At 46.2% G+C, this 21901-nt stretch overlaps 1 protein-coding gene across 1 annotated transcript in view; it reads left to right on the top strand.

Annotated features, from left to right (window-relative positions):
• Window positions 1-15621, top strand: part of LOC140389984 (uncharacterized) — a 150124-nt gene extending 134503 nt beyond the window's left edge. Inside the window, 6 exon segments of the mRNA XM_072474733.1 lie at window positions 1408-1482; window positions 1943-2055; window positions 4204-4315; window positions 4960-5034; window positions 13972-14115; window positions 15379-15621. Coding sequence (XP_072330834.1) covers window positions 1408-1482; window positions 1943-2055; window positions 4204-4315; window positions 4960-5034; window positions 13972-14115; window positions 15379-15492 — 633 coding nt within the window. The 3' untranslated portion in view covers window positions 15493-15621.
• Window positions 15622-21901: the final 6280 nt, after the last annotated feature.

The raw sequence follows: 21901 nt of genomic DNA, 5'->3' as shown, positions 1-21901 counted from the left end.
TGTAATCTGCATTCAAATTTGTCCTACCAAAATGAATCACCTTTTAGTTTAAAGCCCTATCTACAGTGGTGGAGGGGATTACAGAGATGGGGAGGGATTTGAAAACATGGATGAGAATTTGAAGATCAAGGGATTGATCAGGAGCCAAGATAGGTCAATGAACACAGGGGGTTTTCAAGGTGTTGGCTTGATCTTGTTAAACTAATATTTAATTTGTACCCTGAAACCGGCTGAACTTCTTCAATGTTTCCAGTATATTTTCCATCCCGGCCAGTGGGTCTGACACGTACAGGAGCAGGTCGTCCGCATAGAGAGAGACCCTATGTTCCACCCCCCCTAGTCATTCCCTTCCACCCCTTCGCAGCTCTCAACGCCATCGCCAACGGCTCTGTGGCCAGCATGAACAGCAACGGGGAGAGTGGGCACCCCTGTCTGGTGCCGCAATGTAGTCTGAAATAATCTGGCATTATCCTGTTCATCCTAATGCTAGCTTTTGGGGCCTGGTACAATAGTCTGACCCAATTAACCAGTCCCTCCCCGAACCCAAACCGTCCAAGCACCTCCCACAAATAGCCCCACTCCACCCGGTCGGAGGCCTTCTCAGCCTCCATTGCCACCACTACCTCCACCTCCTTGCCCGTCGGGGGCATCATGATCACATTAAGCAATCTTCTCAAGTTAGCTGTCAGCTGCCTGCCTTTCACAAACCCTGTCTGATCGTCCCCAATCACCTCCGGTACGCAGTCCTCAATTCTAATCGGCAGGACCTTGGCCAGGAGCTTGGCATCCCATTGATCAGGGAGATTGGCCTGTATGACCCGCAGGATTCCGGGTCCTTGTCCCGCTTCAATATCAGCGAGATGGTGGCTTGCGACATCGTCGGTGGCAGGGTCCCTCTGTCCCTTGCCTCATTAAAAACCCTTGTCAGGACCGGTTCCACTATCTCCGAGAACTCCTTGTAAAACTTTACTGGGTATCCATCCGGTCCCGGGGCTTTCCCCAACTGCATGGCCTTTAGGCCCCCCAATACCTCCTCCGCTCTAATCGGGGTCCCCAACCCGTCAACTAGTCCCCTGCCTACTTTTGGGAAGGTTAGTCCATCCAGGAACCTTTTCATTTCCTCCGGCTCTTCCGGGAGTTCTGAAGTGTACAGCTTACTATAGAAGTCCCGAAATACCTTATTCAGCCCTGCCGGTTCCTCCACTCTGCTCCCCTCCCCATCAACCACTCCACTTATTTCCCTGGCCGCCTCCCTCTTCCTGAGTTGCTGCGCTAGCAATCTGCTGGCCTTCTCCCCATGCTCATACACCACTCCCCTCGCCTTCCTAAGTTGTTCTGAGTGTATATCATTTGATATGATTTAAATTTTATTCCTGTCTCTTCCCTCTGATTCTTTTATTTTTCCAGAGAGGCCACTTGAAACTTCATAAGCTTGACTGTTTGTGTGAAAAGTGCACATCTCCTCCAGATTGTGACTCTCAGGTAAATAAAACCCAAAAAGTTACCCTTTTACACAGCAGATTTACATCTTTATTCTTCTGAAGCAAACTGACCCCATTGTTATCACAGAGCAGCCTAGTCCCAGCAGTTATGGGCGAGATGATCCGAGTACAATTACAGGTAAACAGAGAGAGAAAGTGACGGGTAGATAATGATAAACAGGCAGAGACCAAATGAGAAAGAGAGAGAACGAGAGGGAGATGGGGCAGATCGCAAGATTCATAAAGAGAAACAGCCAAGAAGGTGAGGAAAAGGTAGAGATGCTTACAGCTGGAGAGACCGGCAGTGATGGTGACAGATAGAGGGAGACATGGAGCAAAGATGTACCTATGTTCCCTCCTGGTTTCACTGTGTTACCTGTGTACTGTGCTTGTTGGACGTTTCAGAGTGTCACTCAGTTCTTGGTGCTCTCTGCATAACTTACTCTTTTTTCAATAAACAGAATGATGATGAGTGTACAGTGTGTGAGAATAGAGGGAAACTGATCTGCTGTGACCAATGTCCCAAAGCTTTCCACTTCCTCTGCCATGTTCCCTCGCTCAGCCCAAACTTAAGGTTTGTATTTTGGCTTCAACTTATTATTGTGCTGTTATCGGAGAGCTGGGGTACTAGCATGTTAGAAATAGGACATTCACAGAATCATCGCCACAATGTGGAAACGGGTTTTGCAGACAAATCAGTGGAAAAATAAATCTTTACATTCTGACTTAACACCTCGTGAGCACTTTTGAAGTTGACGATTGAAGTCTCCAAAAGCAGGGATCGAATTATACACTTAAGTGTAAAATGTGATCCATGGTCTGGATGGTTATTTTGAAATGTGAGGGGAAAAAAACAGAACACCAGTAATTAATATTAAATTAATGTGGCACGGTTTACTGAATAAATTAATTGCACATTGATAATTTTAACCACAGTGAAAGCATTTTAAAACATAAAAGCATCGGAAACAAAGAGTTCATCAAATTCATTCTGAGTCGTTTGGTTTGGGCGTCATTGTAAGTATCCCACTCCTGATCAGATGCAGTACTTTGGTTTCAGAATCATTCCTCCACAACAAAATTATTGGATATTCTGCATTTCTTTAACAATCTGATGGCAGCTCGTGCATTAACAGCATCCCGTGATTAGATGGCAACCCATACAAGCTGGACAGCGGACATGTTTTCACTTTGTGAGGATTTTGGGCTGCATTCTCCAATTCTGGGGCTATGCCCCCCCACGTCAGCATGGGAACGGTGGCGTTTTATGCCAGAAAAACTGCTGCAAAATGGCCACCGATTCCCCGTTTTGCTGGGAGTTAGCAGGACGGCAGCGTAGAGCACCCGGCTCAACTGCCGATACGCCCCAGAGAATTGCCAGGCCTATGGCCGTGCATGCGCAAAACGGCGGCCTCAAACATCCACCTATTCCATTTCGTGCAAACATGATCCTTGAATGGCTTGTTAAGGCATACATCCAAATGTTGAACTGTGGACATTAGACCCTCTTGGTATAATTGCAATGTGGATATTATCTCTTTACAGGTTCCTCTTAGTCTCAATGGTTATGGGCACGAACATGTCCCACACTAATAAGCTGCATTCTCAATGATTTGTAGGCCACTGGAACACTATTTCACACATTATTGATTCATCACATCACTCTATTCTCATACATCCATCCGTTATCATGGACACACACAAAACGCCTTGCAGGGAACTTGATTTTCGGCATGGTTTGATGTTAGAAAATTACCACAGGCTATAATTTCATTCTGTCAGCCTTGCACCCTCGTGCCACCTCTGCTAAACTAATCACCGTTTTTGAGTCCTAGAACTGATTATTCAGTTAACTGCTATTGTAATAACCTTGCAGTTTTACTCCTCAGAGAGCGTAAAAACCACCATTTTCTCTGCTGACTTACAATGAACACTCTAGGCGCGATCCCCCCCCCCCCCCCCCACTCCCCCCGCCCACTCCTCGAGGCAGTAGTGAAGGCGGCTTGCCATTCGCTGCCCGCTGGATCTCCCTGTCCCACCGATGTCTATGGCTGTTTGCATGGCTTGCCCGTCCCACCACCAGGGAACCCACCGGTGGGGGAATGCCTTTGTTGGGACGAGAAGCTCCTGACACGAAGGGCCAGAAAATCTCGCCAACCTCTCTCAACTCCTGTCTATGTATTGTGTGACTGGATTACTGGCGAGGCAACAGTAAAACTTTTCTGTTTTTGCGTTTGTTTTCCACTGAACCTTCAGTCCCTCGTAAACCCATCTCTTCAGCTTCAGGGGTTGTGAAACTTCATTAAAATTGCATATATACAAACAAACTAAAATGACCTGAATCATTTTAGCCACATATCTTCAGATTTCAGGCACCAAGATTCATCAACAAAACCCGAAATGAAATTGAAACAATGTTTTGCCTTTCTTAATGCAAAGAAAATTAATATATTATTCATAACACTTCTGAACGATATGGGTGATGCACAGAGAGATCGCCATACTCATCACATGGCTCCAGGTCACACTAGCATTTAACTAAGTATTAGTTAATAATGTATGGAAGAGATGGATCAGTAAGTTTATGTAAGAAGTAAAGTGGGCAGGTTAGTTAATGTAATGGAGGAATGGACTTTGAGAAGCGGACTATGACATTTCCTATTGACCTATACCTAACAGAAAGGTTTCAGTTAAAGAGTTTAATTTTGCTACTTCATTCCAGTGAGAAGTTTATCTGCACTTTCTGCAAAATTGGCAAGCTGTCAGCAAATAAAACAAGGGCAAATAGTGAATTTGGTGTACATCAAACAGCCATGACACCGCAGTACATTCTGGTAAGTCTGTGTGATAACATTTATAATCCATAGAACCATAGTCCCAACAGGGTATTAATTTGTTCAAACACTGTTAGTCCCCCTTGAATGTTCATGTTATGCTTTCATCTACTCCTCTCCTAGTTCTCTAATGCAACTAATTGGAAGGTTCAATCTACTCTTTTATAAATTGCACACATGAAATTATACTTTTTTTGTTCTTGGGGATGTGTATAAAAGCCATCATTTGAATTTGTTCTTTTATCACCTCAAGATGAGGAACAGTTTAATCTTGGTTATTTTCCCAACCAATGTAATGAGCCACAAAGACCATGATCGCCTGACATTTGATTGAGCTGGATGATCTTAGCCTGTATGTCCGTGAGAGGACTCCAGTTAGCCTCAGTTGAGGAGGAGATACATTTTCCCAGATTACTCACCAAACACCCTACAGTATGCATGTTGAATGTTGGGCATGGTGGGTAAGGACAGGGTTGCATTTGGCTGTGATTCCTCCTATGATCAAATAGTCATTGATGTCACAGACCAGCCTGGGGTTTAGGGTGTCCCAATAGCGGAATTTACATATTAAAGAGGAATAAGCAAACATTAACCTTTGTGTTCTCATTTATTACTTTCATTTAACTGACTGTTTTTAATTACAGAAATGTGAATATATTTTGCTCCAACTGTATTGCAAGCAAGTGAGCGTGGGGTTCGACAAAAACCCCTGTGAGATTGTAAGTATTTGACCTGAGTCCTCAACCTTTGCAGTCCACTTGTGTTTAGTGACGTAAAGGAAGCGTGAGGGTGGAAATACCTGTTGTAACCAGCAGAACATAGAACATAGAACATAGAAAATACAGCACAGAACAGGCCCTTCAGCCCACGATGTTGTGCCGAACCTTTGTCCTAGATTAATCATAGATTATCATTGAATTTACAGTGCAGAAGGAGGCCATTCGGCCCTTTGAGTCTGCACCGGCTCTTGGAAAGAGCACCCTACCCAAACTCAACACCTTCACCCAACACCAAGGTCAATTTGGACATTAAGGGCAATTTATCATTGGCCAATTCACCTAACCTGCACATTTTTGGATTGTGGGAGGAAACCGGAGCACCCGGAGGAAACCCACGCAGACACGGGGAGGACGTGCAGACTCCGCACAGTCAGTGACCCAAGCCGGAATCGAACCTGGGACCCTGGAGCTGTGAAGCAATTGTGCTATCCACAATGCTACCGTGCTGCCCTTGAGAACAAATAAATCTACACTATATCATTTAACCGTAATCCATGTACCTATCCAATAGCTGCTTGAAGGTCCCTAATGTTTCCGACTCAACTACTTCCACAGGCAGTGCATTCCATGCCCCCACTACTCTCTGGGTAAAGAACCTACCTCTGATATCCCTCCAAATCTTCCACCTTTCACCTTAAATTTATGTCCCCTTGTAATGGTTTGTTCCACCCGGGGAAAAAGTCTCTGACTGTCTACTCTATCTATTCCCCTGATCATCTTATAAACCTCTATCAAGTCGCCCCTCATCCTTCTCCGTTCTAATGAGAAAAGGCCTAGCACCCTCAACCTTTCCTCGTAAGACCTACTCTCCATTCCAGGCAACATCCTGGTAAATCTTCTTTGCACCTTTTCCAAAGCTTCCACATCCTTCCTAAAATGAGGCGACCAGAACTGTACACAGTACTCCAAATGTGGCCTTACCAAAGTTTTGTACAGCTGCATCATCACCTCACGGCTCTTAAATTCAATCCCTCTGTTAATGAACGCGAGCACACCATAGGCCTTCTTCACAGCTCTATCCACTTGAGTGGCAACTTTCAAAGATGTATGAACATAGACCCCAAGATCTCTCTGCTCCTCCACATTGCCAAGAACTCTACCGTTAACCCTGTATTCCGCATTCATATTTGTCCTTCCAAAATGGACAACCTCACACTTTTCAGGGTTAAACTCCATCTGCCACTTCTCAGCCCAGCTCTGCATCCTATCTATGTCTCAGAATATCTGAGAGTCAGCATGCATGCTGAATATAGTTAGAATAAAGATGTGCTAAATGAGTGTTCAATTCATTGGTGCATGCTTGAACTAGTGTAGTGTTAGATCAAGAGCATGCACAAAGGTGTGTATGAAAATTACCAGGTGAACACATGTAGTGTGTCAGAGTGAGCATGGGTGCTTTATGTGCACCTTTGCTAAATATGTATTAAACCATATAAGTTTACCAAGATTGTATTGGAATGCGACACCTGAGCTAGCACATGCATTAATTGTGCATTGGAGTAAGTGCGTATGCCTGTCCTGCAGAATTCTATCCCACAGACCATCCACCTTGTTCCTTCCCTTCCCTGTGTTTTCACCGTCTGCCAATCCTACTTCCGCTTCTCTCCTATTCAAAATCCACCCTTACACTAATCTGTAAATCTCTAAAGAATTTATCCGTAGACTGTGCTATAGAAATGGAACTTGTTAATGAGTGAGAACCTAGTTCAAAAGTGTTCTCCACCAACAGCAGTTGATCAGTGTTGTCAATGTCCTTCTATTTAATGTTTTCAACATTTTGGTCAACTCACAAGTCTCCTTTCAAACAATACAAACGCCTACATTCCGTAATCATTCCTGCGAGGTTAGATTCTTCCTTATCAGAATCATCCTGACTTTTGGTTTACCATTCCTGGTCAACACTCTTATTGGCACATATACATAGGGCAGGATTTTCCTTCCCAGTCTGTATGCAGGTACAATATGTAATAAGAAAGGCAAATGGAATGTTAGCATTTATTGCAAAATGACTGGAGTAAAAGTGGAGATATATTGTTGCAATTTTGTAGGTTGTTGGTGAGACCACATCTGGAGTATTGTGTCCAGTTTTGGTCTCCTTATTTGAGGAAGGATGTGGTGGCATTGGAAGCAGTTCAGAGGTGGTTCACCAGATTAATTCCGAGGATGAAGGGGTTGATGTATGAGGAGAGATTAAACAATCTAGGCTTATATCACTTGAGTTTAGATGCATGAGAGGGGATCTGATCAAGGTATATAAAATACTAAAAGGGATTGATAAAGTAAACATAGACCAAATGTTCCCCCTTGTGGGGCAATCTAGAACAAGTGGTCACAGATATAGGTTGAGAGGCGGTAGATTTAAACCTGAGATGAGGAGGCACTACACCTTGCTGAAGGTGGTGAATTTGTGGAACTTGCTGCCCCATAGTGCGGTGGAGCCCGAATCATTAAATGGTTTCAAGAGGGAGATAGATATATTTCTGATTTTTTAAAAAACAGTTTAAAGGCACATGGGGAACAGGTAGGGAGGTGGCTTTAATCTGACTGAATGGCGGAACAGGCTTGAAGGGCTCAGTTACCTACTTCAGCTATTATTCCTATGTTCCTATGTAAGAGGGGACAGGGCTCTTTCCATGTCCCAAACTGGCCCCTAGGCAGGAAACAAAAATTCTTTGGGATTTTCACGGATCCTCTTCAATTGGCAAAGAGATAGCTTCCCTGTACAATTAAGGGCAATGGGCAGCCTCCCAAAGCTGAAGGGCCAATTGGAAGCCTTGTAGCTTGCAACAAGCAAAAGCAAGGCACCAGTGGTTGGTAAGTAAGAGGATGCTTCAACGTCTAGGTGTCCATGGGCAACATGGTGACACAGTGGTTAGCAGCCTCACAGCGCCAAGGACCCGGGTTTGATTCCGACCTCGGCTCAGTGTCTGCATGAAGTTTGCACTTTCTTCCTGTATCTGTGTGGGTTTCCTCCATGTGCTCCGGTTTCCTCCCACAGTCCAAAGATGTGCAGGTTAGGTGGAATGGCCATACAAAATTGCCCCTGAGAGTCCGGAGGTTAGGTGGGGTTACGGGGGATTTGGCCGGGGTACGATGCTCTTTTGGTGGGTCGGTGCAGACGTGATGGGCCGAATGGCCCCCTTCTGCACTGTAGGGATTCTATGATTCGATGCCCTCTCACTGAACTAGTTAAGCAATTTAAATTTAAAAATAACAGATGCATAAGCCAGGCCACCACTGGGAGGGAGAATTCCCATTCAGGGTGACCTTTGACTGTACCCATGACTTTGCAGGCCATGTAGGCCTGTGTGGAGTGCACTGACAGCCCAGCCTAGCTGCTGTTAGGTGCCAACTTCCAGGAAGTTGTACCATTCCCTCCCCACCCCCCACCCCATCTCTTTGAGAAATTGGACGCCAGCTGGAAAATCTCAGACAGCCTCCATTCAGTGTGTTTAATAAGGCTCTTTATGAATCTAGTTGGTTGCCTGTCTCGTTAGCTGCTCGGCTGATATGGTCAGTGCCAGTACTCAGGCCCAGGCCCTATTTGCCATTGTTCCTGACCTCCGTAAGGCCCATAAATTCAGCCAATTGTGCTGCTTCTTCTTATTCTATGATTGTACTGTCTCACATAGAGTTACACTCATTCCCCAGAAACACAGATATAATTTCCGATACAATCCCCAATCATATGATCCCCGTGTTCCAGATATAGTCATTCTTGTTCAGTATGCTTAGAAGTTTTAGACACAGTCTTTTTCACTGCCTGCATTCTTACACTTTCACATACAGCCCTGACCATATTGTCACAGATGTTTCATGTGGCACGGTAGCACAGTGGTTAGCACTGTTGCTTCACAGCGCCAGAGTCCCAGGTTCGATTCCCGGCTTGGGTCACTGTCTGTGCGGAGTCTGCACGTTCTCCCCGTGTCTGCGTGGGTTTCCTCCGGGTGCTCCAGTTTCCTCCCACAAGTCCCCAAAAACGTGCTGTTGGGTGAATTTGACATTCTGAATTCTCCCTCTGTGTAACCGAACAGGCGCCGGAATGTAGCGACTAGGGGCTTTTCACAGTAACTTCATTGCAGTGTTAATGTAAGCCTGCTTGTGACAATAAAGATTCTTATTATTATATTCTTGCCATTCCAGTCTGTGACTCAACATTCCTTACAAAGGGATTTTATATTCTGACCATCCAAACCTTCCAGTTGAAACAGGGTTGGGTGTTGAATCAGAGTGGGGAAATACTCACTCCATACTCATTTTAATAGTCTCTGATTTTTAATATGTGCTTGAAGGGTCTATATATCCTACTTGTTCTCTCAACTCTAGCAGGTTTCATGTGGTGTTCAATTTTTTATTTTTAAAAATATTTCATTCAGGCATTTTCATAAAAACAAACCAAAGCATAAGAAAAACATTACAAATAACCAACCCCCCTCCCTCCAACTGCTCCCCACCATCACCCCCTTCTCCCATCCTGCCTTCCCCATTTTAACTCCCTAACTCCCCCCCCCCCCCCCCCCACCACCCCCCTTGCTGACCCGTCAATCTTTCTTATAAAAGTAAATGAACGGCTTCCACCTCCATGCAAACCCCTATTCGACCCCTCAGGACGAACTTGACCTTCTCCAGCCTCAGGAATTCCACCCACACCCCCGCTTTCAACAGCTCCGACGCCCTCCATCCAAGCAGGATCTGTCTCCAAGCTATCAGGGAGGCACAGGCCAAAACATCGGACTCTCTCGCTCACTGGTCTTCTGATACTCTGAATATCACTACCTCTGGACCGGGGGCCACCTTCACCCCAACACCTCGAACATTACGTCTGCAAACCCCTGCCAGAACCCCGTCAGCTTTGGACATGCCCACAATATGTGGACGTGATTCGCAGACCTCTCCATGCCTATTCCCTCAAAAAACCTATTCATCTATGCTACCGCCATCTGTGTCCTATGAATTACTTTAAACTGAATGAAGCTTAGCCTTGCACACGGCGAGGACGCATTCACCCTCCACAGGGCCTCAGCCCATGTCCTGGCCTGGACCTCCCCTCCCAGCTCCTCCTCCCACGTACGCTTTATGTCTCCCACCGGTGGCCCCGTCCAATCCATCAGCTCCTTGTAGACCTCGGCACCTTCCCCTCCCTACCTCCTCCTTCGACAGTACCTTATCCTGCAGCCCCAAGGTCGGTAGCCCAGGAAAAGATGTCACCTCTCTCCTCACGAAATCCCGAACCTGCAGGCACCTGAAACCATTCCCCCTGGCAGCTCATGGCCACACAAGCCCAGAGATTAGCGCATGAGCAAAGATTGGGAGGTTCTGAAATACGAACAGAAACCTTGGCAGTACTGTCATTTTTACTGTCTGCACCTGTTCTGCCAGAGACAATGACTGCACATCCCACCTCCTAAAGTAACCCTTCATTTGCTTCACCAACCGGGTCAAATTCAACTCGTGCAACTGCGCCCAACCCCGCGTTACCGGAAGCCCAGGTATCTAAAGCTCGCCCCTACTACGTTAAATGGCAGCTCCACTTTTCTTCCCTCCTGCCCTCTGGCCTCAATGGGGAACACTTCGCACTTTCCCATGTTGAACATGTATCCAGAGAACGTGCCAAAATCCCCCCAAACCCCTATAATGGCCCCAATGCCCCCCAGTTAATCTGAAATGTATAACAGCAAGTCGTTCATGTACAATGAGACCATGCGCTCGGCGTACCCCCGCACAATCCCTCGACACCTGAAGCGCCATTGCCAGCGGCTCTATTGCCAAGGAAAAGAGCAGAGGGGAGAGCGGGCCCCCCCTGCCTCTCCCCCAATGCAGCCTAAGTATCCCAAACTCACTCGGTTTGTTCGCACACATGCATCCGGTGCTGTGTACAGCAGCCGGATCCAGTCCACAAACCCCTGTCCAATCACAAAGCTCCCCAGCACCTCCCACAGATATTCCCTCTCCACCCGGTTGAACACCTTCTCTGCATCCATCGCCAATCCCATCTCTATCTCCTGCCCCTCCGGAGGCATTATAATACAGTGAGTAGCCTCCTCACATTCACCGACAGCTGCTTCCCTTTAGTGAACTCTGGTCTTCCCCGTTCACACCCGGGACGCAATCCTCGATTCGCGAAGGCAACACCTTCGCCAACAACTTGGCGCCTACGTTCAATAGCGATATCGGGCAGTACAACCCACACTGCTCTGGATCCTTGTCCTTTTTCAACATCAGGAAGATAGATGCTTGCGATAGTGTAGGGAGGATTTCACCCTCTTCCTAGCCTTGTTGTATGCCCTCACCAGCAATGGCCGGACGTCCCTCCCCAAACGTTTTATAGAATTTCACTAGAAACCCATCCAGGCCTGGGGCCTTCCCTGTCTGCATCGCCCCAATACTCACCCTCAGCCCCAATCCCTGCACCATCTCCTCGTCCACCCTGGGAAACTCCAACCCGCCCAGGAACTGCTGCATTACCCCTCACCCACCCCGGCCGAGGGCTCCGACTCATATAATCTCCGATAAAACACCTCAAACACACCATTCATCCCCTCTGGGTCCAACACCACCCTTCCCATCTCGTCCTTTGCACTGCCTCACCACCTCTTGCTTCCTCAACTGGTGGGCCAGCATCCTGCTCGCCTTCTCACCGTATTCATACACTGCCCCTCTGGCCCTCCGGAGCTACCCCACGGTTTTCCCCATGGACACTAATCCGAACTCCATCTGGAGCCTCTGCCTCTCCTTCACCAGCCCTGCCTCCGGGGCCTCCAAATATCCTCTGTCCAACCTCGGGATCTCATCTACCAACCTTGCCATCTCCGCCCGCTCTGTCTTCTCCCTATGTGCCCGAATTGAAATTAACCCCCCCCCCCCCCCCCCCCCCCCCCGCGACCACTGCCTTGAGTGCCTCCCACAGCATGGCGGCTGTAACCTCCCCCATATCATTTAGCTCCACATACCCCCGGATGGCTGCCCTCACCTGCTCACACACCTCCTCATCTGCCAACTCCCCCACATCCAATCTCCACTGTGAGCCCCCGCGGTTCACTCACAGATCCATCCAGTGCGGCGCGTGTTTGGAGACCATGATCACCGAACACTCTGAGTCGACCATCTCTGTCAGCAATCCCTTGTCTAACATGAAAAAATCAATTCGGGAGTGCACCCAGTGCACATGGGAGAAGAATGAAAATTCCTTCGCCCTCGGCCTCGCAAACCTCCACGGGTCCACCCCCCCCATGTGCTCCATGAACCCCTTCAGCTCCTTCGCCACTGCCGTCACCTTCCTCGACCTCGGGCTCAACCCGCCTAAACTCGGCTCCATAGTCGTATTAAAATCCGCCCCATGATCAACCAGTGTGAGTGCAGGTCAAGGATCTTCCCCAGCACCTGCCTCAAGAAATCTTCATCATCCCAATTTGGGGCATAAACATTTACACGGACCACTGGCATCCCCTCCAGCTTCCCACTCACCATCACGAACCTCCCCTCCAAATCTGCCACAATGTTCCACACCTCGAACGCAACCCACTTATTCACCAGCACTGCCCCCCCCCGCCCTTTTCTTTCTATTCAGTCCCAAGTGGAACAACTGCCCCATCCATTCCTTCCTCAACCTTGTCTGGTCTCCTGTCTTTAAGTGCGCCTCCTGCAAAAAAGCCATGTCCGCCTTCAGCCAAGTGCGTGAACACATGTGACCATTTGATCGGCCCATTCAGCCCCCTCACGTTCCACGTGACCAGCCTCTTTAGGGAGCTCCCCATCCCCTGCCAATCAACCATATCCCTCCGTCCCGTGTCTCATGACCCTTCAGACCCACCCTCGGATATCCACCCTCATCGATCCTTTTCCAACTGTGCCACACCAAACAAACATCCCCTCCCCTACGCTTACCTCCTGACAATCCCCACTGCACTCCCATTAACTAGCTCACCCAGCTAGCATGGTGGCCCTGCCCAAGGCCTCCAACCTCCAGACCCCACGAATCCCTTCCCCCACCCCCCCTTCACACGCCCCCAAAAAGCAACAAAACGTGCACTCACCCTTTATGTTCCCCCATGAAAGGCCTGCCGTCCAAAATTCCAGCTATCAAAACGAAAGAAACACATCAAGGGGAAACATTTTCAGAGAACAAGCAAAGAAACACTCGCTCAAACTTCCAAAGTTCAATGACCTCCTTCTCCAGCCAATCCATTGTCCCTCATGCACTCCATCGCCACTTCTGGCATGTCAAAATAATACTGACGCTCTGGAAAGTCATCCGGAGACGGGCCAGGTACAGCACGCCAAACTTCACCCACTTCTGAAAGAGGCCAGCTGCTCCTCGTGCCCTCCCACCAGCTCCTCCACTTGCTGGATCGCCCAGTCCTGGGACTCCAGCCTCTGCTGCACTCTCTCGAATCCTGCTTTGATTGGCCGCACCACTTTGGCCAGATCTTCTAGGGCCTCCTTCCTCTGCTGGCTGAATTTAGCGTTCAAAAACTCCATAGCTGCTCCATTGACCACTGAGCAGGCAGAACAAGTCCTTTGCCCTCTGCCATCTTATCCTGTGGTGTACCCTGAAGACTCTCCTGCTCCAGCAGCTCTTTTCTTCTTGCCCCACTCCTAGTTGATAGATCCATCGACCAGCCACACTAGAGGAGTAACACCTTCTTCTCCAGGTACTCCTACACCTCTTTCAATCAAAAACCTCGCCCTTCCAACTGGGAAAAAACCAGGAGCCACCAAATATGCGACCGCTCATTCCATGACCACCACCGGAAGTTTGTTCTATTTATTCTTGATCCAGAGTCTTGAATCTAAAATAGTGATCAGTGGTTCTTTTATGTTGACACTCGTGGGGGTTCTCTGGCCAGCCTTGTTCATCCTCAGTCTGCACTTTCACAGATTCCAAACTACAGTGATGTCATTGAAAACCCGATGTGGCTCTGCAAGGTGAAGAAGAGGTTGGCCACGAACGAATACCGGATTGTGGGCGGTTTTATTGACGACGTGAGGCTAATCTCCCACAACTGTGCGAGATTCAACCAGGTAATCTCTCAAGCAGCATGACTTTGCCAGCATGGACTCTCCTCAGTGCCGTAATGGGTGGGCCCAACAGGGAATTACACATTAATTTCAGCTCCAGACCTGTGTTATGAAGAACCCATGTAGAAATTTTGGGACCATATGTGCTTCACTCCCTTCTTTTCCTCCTTCCTTGCACTTTAGAAACTAACCGTTTGGGGTTCACAACTTGTTATTGCTATTCCACTGTGTGCGGCACCACACGCCATTTTGGAAACATTGGGGGGGGTTCTCCGGCCCCCCAGCCACTTGTTTCTCAGCGGTGCACCATTCGCTGGTGGCAGGGTTCTTACCTTCCCTCCAGCTGCCAATGGGATTTCCCATTAAAGCCACCACTACCGGCGGGAAAAGTGAATCGCAACGACTGGAGAACTCCGGCCATTGTTTTGTCATAGGCAGAACATAGTGGGCTTTGGTGATAATAAATTGATCGATGATCATTGCGTAGGTTGGTAGTCAGCCAGCTATGAAGTGGCGGTGAGCTGAAGTTCATGTTTTTAGGTATACAATACTAGTTCGAACCAATGCCCAGTCATTTCCCAAGTTTTACTGGTCTATCCTTCTGGGATTGGGGTGGAATTGTGAGTAGGTGAAAATGATAATGATTGGAATAGGAATAGGCCTGTTTCAGTGGGTCCGCAGCCACGAGAGGAAACTGGGCCATTTCCAAAGGTTTCTAAATCGGAGGATTCTGGGTTTCCTCTGTTGGCTGAGAAACACAACAATAAACAGGGAAAAGATTTCAGGAGTGAGCGAAAGGGGGTGGGGACAGGGAGAGGGTGAGAGGGACTGAGGGCAGGGAGTGGGAGTGTGGACAGGGAGAGGGGCTGGGGGCAGGAAGAGGGCAAGAAGGTGCCAGGGGCTGGGGATTCGGTGGGGGCGAGTAGTGAGTGATGGAGGGGGGCAAATGGGGACCAGAGAGAAAGGAAGGGAGGCATGCTTTGGGGCGGGGAAAGGAGGGGGGCAGAGAGGGGTAACCTGAGGGAATGAGAACATAAAAGAGGGAGACAGAATGAGAAAGACTGTGAGAGAGGGAGGGGGGCTGGAGGGGGAGAGAGAGTTAGATCGGTTGGATAAAGAGCAAGGGGTGGAAGGAATGAGGGGGACTCAGGGTAGAAAAGAGTGAGGGGGATCTCTGTGGTGTGTGTGAGAGAGGCTGGATGGGTTGAGAGTGGTATATACTACTGTTTCATACAGTTCACCAATTGCTTGTCTTCTTCCTACTAGGATAATGAATTTCAAGCCTTTGGAAGAAACCTTAGTGATGAATTTGAAGAGATTATGATGCAGGTGTTTGATATCAGTAACAGCGGCCTTCAAATCCCACAAATAGATGAATGAATGCTGGTGTATTAACCCAAGAGCTACAATGAATGAATATGCCAAAATCTGAATTCACTTTTTGATACACTCACATGTATGTAAATATGCATATTTCTGTATCTTTTAATAAAATGGAGATCTGATAAATGAATGCAATGTTGTCAATTGCTCTCTATTTATGGGAGTGTGTTTGTTGTGTGCATTTTTATATGTCTGTGCAGGGGTGGAAAATACAGGTATTATCATGGAGCATGTGTGTGCGTGTGGGTATACATTTCCGTGTATACATCTGCATGCAAGTGTGAGATATGTTGTAAAAAAAGACTTGCATTTATGTAACACCTTTCATGCCCTCCGGCATCCCAAAGCACTTTACAATGAAGTCACTGCTGTAAAGTGGGAAGCACAGCAAGAGGACCTGTTTGGGGAATACCAGGAACTCGGAAAAAATTTTAAAAACGGGTCCACGGAATTATTACCCTAGCCACGTGCAAATTGGCATAAGGATGAGAAAATTAGGGAAGTAAACACGTGGTTAAAGGCGTGGTGCAGAAAAGAGGGGTTCTATTTCATGGGGCACTGGCATCAGTATTGGGACAGGAGGGAACTGTACCATTGGGATTATCTCTACCTGAACCGATCTGGGACCAATGTTCTAGTGGAACAGGTAAATAGGGTGGTCACAAGGATTTTAAACTACCAAATGGAGGGCAGGGGGATGCCTCGGGGGAAGTCAATACAATTGCAAAAACAAAGAGCTTTCGGTTGCGGCTATGCTGAGCTAAGTCACACCTTCGGCAGCTCCCACCAGAAACTGACTTTTGGGCTCTTTTTATGGCCCCCAGCGACATTTGTTCGACGGTTCCCAGTATGGGAAGGTGACAGTAACACTTCCCCGGCACTGTATGGATTGGACCAGGAGTGGAACGGTGAAAAAAGTAGTTTTGGAGCAGCGAAAAGCGCGAGGGAGGAAAACCAAGATGGCGGCAGGTGGAGACCAGGTAGCGTGGGCGCAGTGGTCGCAGGAACAGCAGGGGTTTCTCCCGCGCTGCTTCACGGAATTGAAGGCAGAGCTGTTGGAGCCGATGAAGGCTTCAATAGACAAGCTGTCTCGAGACCCAGAAGGCCCAAGGGGCGGCGATGTGGGAGGTGCGGCAAAAGGCCTCGGAGAACGAGGACGAGATCGTGGGGGGGGGGGGGAAGTGCCATGATATTTAGATTAGCATATCATGGTGCAATCACACACACACTGATGGACATGCAGTAGGACCAACCAACCCACACACAACATCACAGCCAATCACCAGTGAGAGCACACGCACTATAAAAACAGGGGACACTACAGTTCCCACTCATTCCAGCAGCAGCCAGCTCAGAGCACCGAGCTCAGAGCCTGCCACTCAGACATTCACCATGTGCTGAGTGTCTCACCCAGATAGTGATAGGACAGGGTCCACAGATAAGCTGGTCATGCACGTACCCAAGTTAGCAGTGTGCTGTTACAGTTGATTAGTTAATAAAATTGAGTTACACCATCTCCAGCCGTGTTGGATCGTTTGTACATCAGAACACCCAACACAACAGGGAGGGTACTTTGTGTTTACTACTGTGTTTATTATTGTTTAATGGGGGGCTTGTATATTGGGGTAACACGTGGCATAGCAATAAGATGTTTATTTATGTGTTTTTTGTTTTTTCTTATTTCTGTAAGGGAGGGGGTTTTGTTGAAAATATGTAGAAATTTGAATAAAAATATATATTTTTAAAAAACAGTTGCAAAAACAAGTAGCAGGGCAGAGAGTAAAGAAATAATCAGGAACCCAACTTCTGGAACTGCAGCTAAGGGCAAAACTCCACGATGTATACAGGTTAAACCAAAAGAGAAACACAATAAATAAGCAAATAAAACATTAGTGCTGAAGGGGAATAGCCCAATTAAGAGTTCTATATACAAATACACGGAGTGTAAGGAATAAACTAGATGAGCTGTAGGCACGAATGCAAATTGAAAATTATGATGTAGTTGCTATTACAGAGACATGACTGCAGGATGGTCAGGACTGGGAACTAAATATACCTGGTTATAAAGTTTACAGGAGGGACAGGGAAAATGGCAGAGGGGGTGGTCTATCACTATTTCCAAATAAATTCTCCTTATTGTTAAATACACAGTTTTAAAAAATTAAGTCTTAACACATTACTCATCACCTAACCACACAAATAGACCGTGTGTTACAACTTTACATATTTGCAACTGTTATCACAATTTCAATACTAAAATAAAGTACAACATCTATTGACACATCCCTTCATGGTTTTGGGACCAATAGTCATTACATACTAAATATGGCGTGTAAACAACATCAATATTATTTGTGATGTTCTATGTAGTTAAATCAGGAAAACACACTAAACTACTACTATTCCCCCTCTATTAAAACATTCACACAGTTTAGAAATGCTGATCAAGTTCCTTGAACGGCACACATATCCCCATTATCACACATAACAGTCCCTACCAATTTATATGACATTTCTTCCTTAATAATGTTTACAGCTCTTCAATGCAATATTTGGTAATAATTTTCCCGCCGTGGCATCAAGCTACAAAAATTCTTAAACTTTTATCATTTATCATATTGGGGTTCATCGTCAGTCGCTGCTGTCTGCCGAGACCCTTAATAACTCCATCGCGTAGTACATTCCCCGTGGAGACCACAGATCATCCATCAGCTGATGCCCAATTAGAGGTGTCTGACCGGAGGTTTCACTGTTCAGTACTAATTTGGTATTTTGATATGTTTCTAACCCGTAAAGTTTTCCTCCGGGCTCTTGTCATTTAATTCCCTCAAATATGTAGCCAATTGTATCATTAGTTTCCCCCCAATCCTATCTAAAACATTCTTCTCTGGAGTGCAGTTCTCTTCCTTCTTGTGAACTGGTTTGTCTGTTATTTTTTCCATCTGAAAAATCAAATGAACAGGTCAAGGGTGGAGAGGGCCCTATTCTTTAATTTGTACTTTCTATCTTCGTTTGAATTCCCCAGAAGTGTCCTCTCCAGGACTTCCGGATTTCTTTTGCTACCATTTCTTTCTTTTTTCTTTTTGAACTGGTTTATTTTCCTTATCCTTTATGTCCTTCATACAATTAAGGCCTGTTAAGCCTCCTCCTTCTGTCATTGCACCCCTGAGTGAGATTCGAAGAATCTCAAACTCCTCCCCTTTTGCACACTCAGTGATCCAATCATTGAAACCTTACCCTGATACATTCCTGATATTGCTACTGCATTTACTTTAATTATTTTATTTTGATTACGACTGGATCTTTATGAAAGTAAGTTCCAAACATGACATTGTAACTTCATCATCTGTCCAATCAATGCTGCTAACGGGTTTTAATTCACTGTCTTCACACCAATTGGTCATGTGTTTTAATCTCTAATTCAACTGTATGTTTTCCCAGATTCTGAACAACCTTGTCTTTACATTTTACAACTTCACTGATTATTTTTCCTGCAATTTTAGTTGGTAGCTTCACCCAAACTTCCTCTGTGTTATCAATTGGTTTTAATATCTTAATTTTACTACCTGCATTTATTTTTATCAAATCTTTTCCTGCCATCAGATTCTCTTTTCCTTATACTGCTAGTAATTCTCTTAATCTAACTTTTGATCCAATATCTTTATTCTCCAAAGCTCATTCTTCAATGTATTTAACATTCTAAACATCATTATTTTTGCTGGTGACATTCTTGTGCACATTGGGCACTAGGACCCTGCGGAGCTATGCAGTGTCAATTTCAATGCTCCGTTTCAAAGCCTGCTAGCAGCTGACTGCGGCCCAGTACAAACATTTTATCCGTTTATTCTAAAACTAATTTAGTTCTGAACATACTGATTTACCTCATAATACTGATCACATTTCTACCTGCCATTTATAATTTCTAATTGATGTGAAACTCAGTTTTACAAAATATAACATTTTTTAAAAATACAAACACCAAAGGAAATTCACAATTCCTTATTAGACATACACACATTCATTCATCCACTCAGATCTTGGATCTCTACTTTGTAGGGTTTCACAAATCCTTATTAAACACACACACATTTATCCACTGAGATCTTGGACCTCTATTCAGTAGGGTTTTAGTTACTTTAACAAAAATTGAGACCCCTCCATGCTGATAAAGTTTCACTTATGCAGGGTTTTTTTGCCTCTGTTAATTTCTTCCACTCTTGTTTCATTGCTTCAACTGTCTTGACCGTGTTTCAGAGCAAGAGGATTATTCTAATTGCCATTTTTCAGAATTCTAAGTTCTGTTCCTGAGTGTCCCTTTCAGTTGCAACCTGAAATTAAGGATAAGTACCCTTTCTGGGCCCTATCCAAGGCTGACTAAGGCACTATCTTCCCGTTTTAGTTAAGGGTCGATTGGTTACTGGTCTCTAAAGATTCTAGGCGTCCCCATTTCTCTAGGATGTAACCTCACAATCTGCCTCACTCTAAGGATGATTTATTTTTTGGCCTCTTTTTACCAGTAATGGATGCAAGATTTTTAGTGCTGTCACCAAGATGTCTTGCAGACTTTTTCTCAGGGTCAGCATCTTCTAGTCTGCTAATTTTACACACCCACCCTGAGTTTTATGTCCCCTCGATCCACAGAATATCCTTACGTAAGTCAATCACAAATGACTTTCCAGACTAAACTCGGCAGGTAAAGTCTGACTCACACATAGACCAGAAACTTCTAATATCCTAGCCTTTGTGCCGGTTAGAAACTTCTAATATTCCAACCGTTTCTTGGGAACTAGAAACTTCTAATATTCTAGCCTCGCTTTACCGAGAAATTTCTAATATTCTAGGCCTCCACGCTGGATGCCATGGAGAAAGCAAAACAACCGGCTGGGCGTAATTAACACAGTGTTAACACGACGGGTGCCATGTAGAAAATACAGCAACCTGCTAGGCGTAATTAATACGGTTTTAACAAAACGTCCCTGTTCGGATGCCATGTTTTTGAAAACTCACCACTATTCTTAGAATTCCCCCTATACCAAAAAGGGCCGACATTCTAAATGGTGATCAGGGATTCTCACTCCCCAACTCTGATGCAAGCTTCAGGGGGTGCTATTCAGGTCAAACTATATTTTCAAGTTATCCCCCGGTATAACCCATACCTTCACCGAAGATTTCATCTACTTACCACTTAGTAGCATCGATCCTGGGTCCCGCATTGCTAAGTAAGGAAAGTAGACTAATAACCACTGTTTCAGGTTAAAACTTTTTAGTTATTTTATTATGATATATATTTTTTCTCTCTTTCTAAAAGATGCAATCACTGTCTTTACAGAAAGGTAAAAAGATCTTGCTTCTGGATCCTTCTGGTTGGTTGAAGTGACCTTCAGGCCCAACTTGACAATCAATCTTCTTTTTAAAATCTGGTCTTCTTTAGATGTATTTGCTGGTTAGCTCAGTTGCTGTGTTCTATCTTTCCCATGTACAGAGCTGTGAGAGCTATCTCTGAGCTGAATCTGGCTACTCTTTAAATTCTAGTCTTCCTTAGATGTATTAGCTATTTTAGCTCGGCTGCTTTGCCCTGTCTCTTTCCCATGACCGAGCTGACTGTAATCTGTAACGGGGAAACGTCCCAAATCAAAGAAAAAATCTTTTAAAGCTGTAAAACAACCTTCCTTCACCTGGAATGACAGCACAATGCCTCAAATTGAACCAGGAAATGAAATAAACCTCCAAAGAACCCTGCAACAAGCAGTTACCTACCCCTAAACCGAGTCCGATTCCGACTTCCTGCAGACCAGTGACACCGAGGACCCGAGGGAGCCTTTTCGAGTCGTTGTTATAACAAAGAATAGGCTGTCCCCCAAATCAAAACCACCAGCCGCTGTCGGTGCACAGCATGGATCCAGACGACGAGTGGTGTGCCACCCTGACGGTCAACCGATCCCAGATACGATTCCGCCTGGATACTGGTGCTTCCGCTAATCTCCTAGCGTGGGCAGCCTTTCAGACCCTTGGGGTTAAACCAACCATTCTTCCATCGACCTGCCAACTAGTGGACTACAATGGCAACGTCATTCCTGCTACGGGTTCATGCCAACTCGAAGTGACGCACAACTCGCGAAAAGCCATCCTTCCCTTCGAGATCGTGGGCTCCTCGAAGGACTCTCTGCTAGGCGCACAGGCGTGCAAACCCCTAAACCTCGTTCAATGAGTACACTCTCTCTCTCCAGAGGACACGTCTGCCTTCCAGGATGAGGACTTCAGGGCGCAACTCAATGCCATCATCGACCAGCACCGTGACGTTTCGAAGGCATGGGCACGCTTCCATAAACTTACAAAATCCTGCTCAATTAAGACGCCTGTAGTTCATGCACCTCGCAGAGTCCCAGCACCCCTCAAGGACCGCCTT

Source organism: Scyliorhinus torazame, chromosome 14 (assembly GCF_047496885.1).
Source record: "Scyliorhinus torazame isolate Kashiwa2021f chromosome 14, sScyTor2.1, whole genome shotgun sequence".
Taxonomy (NCBI): domain Eukaryota; kingdom Metazoa; phylum Chordata; class Chondrichthyes; order Carcharhiniformes; family Scyliorhinidae; genus Scyliorhinus; species Scyliorhinus torazame.
Note: the sequence above shows the minus strand (reverse complement) of the source record. Positions and strands in the feature narration are given on the sequence as shown.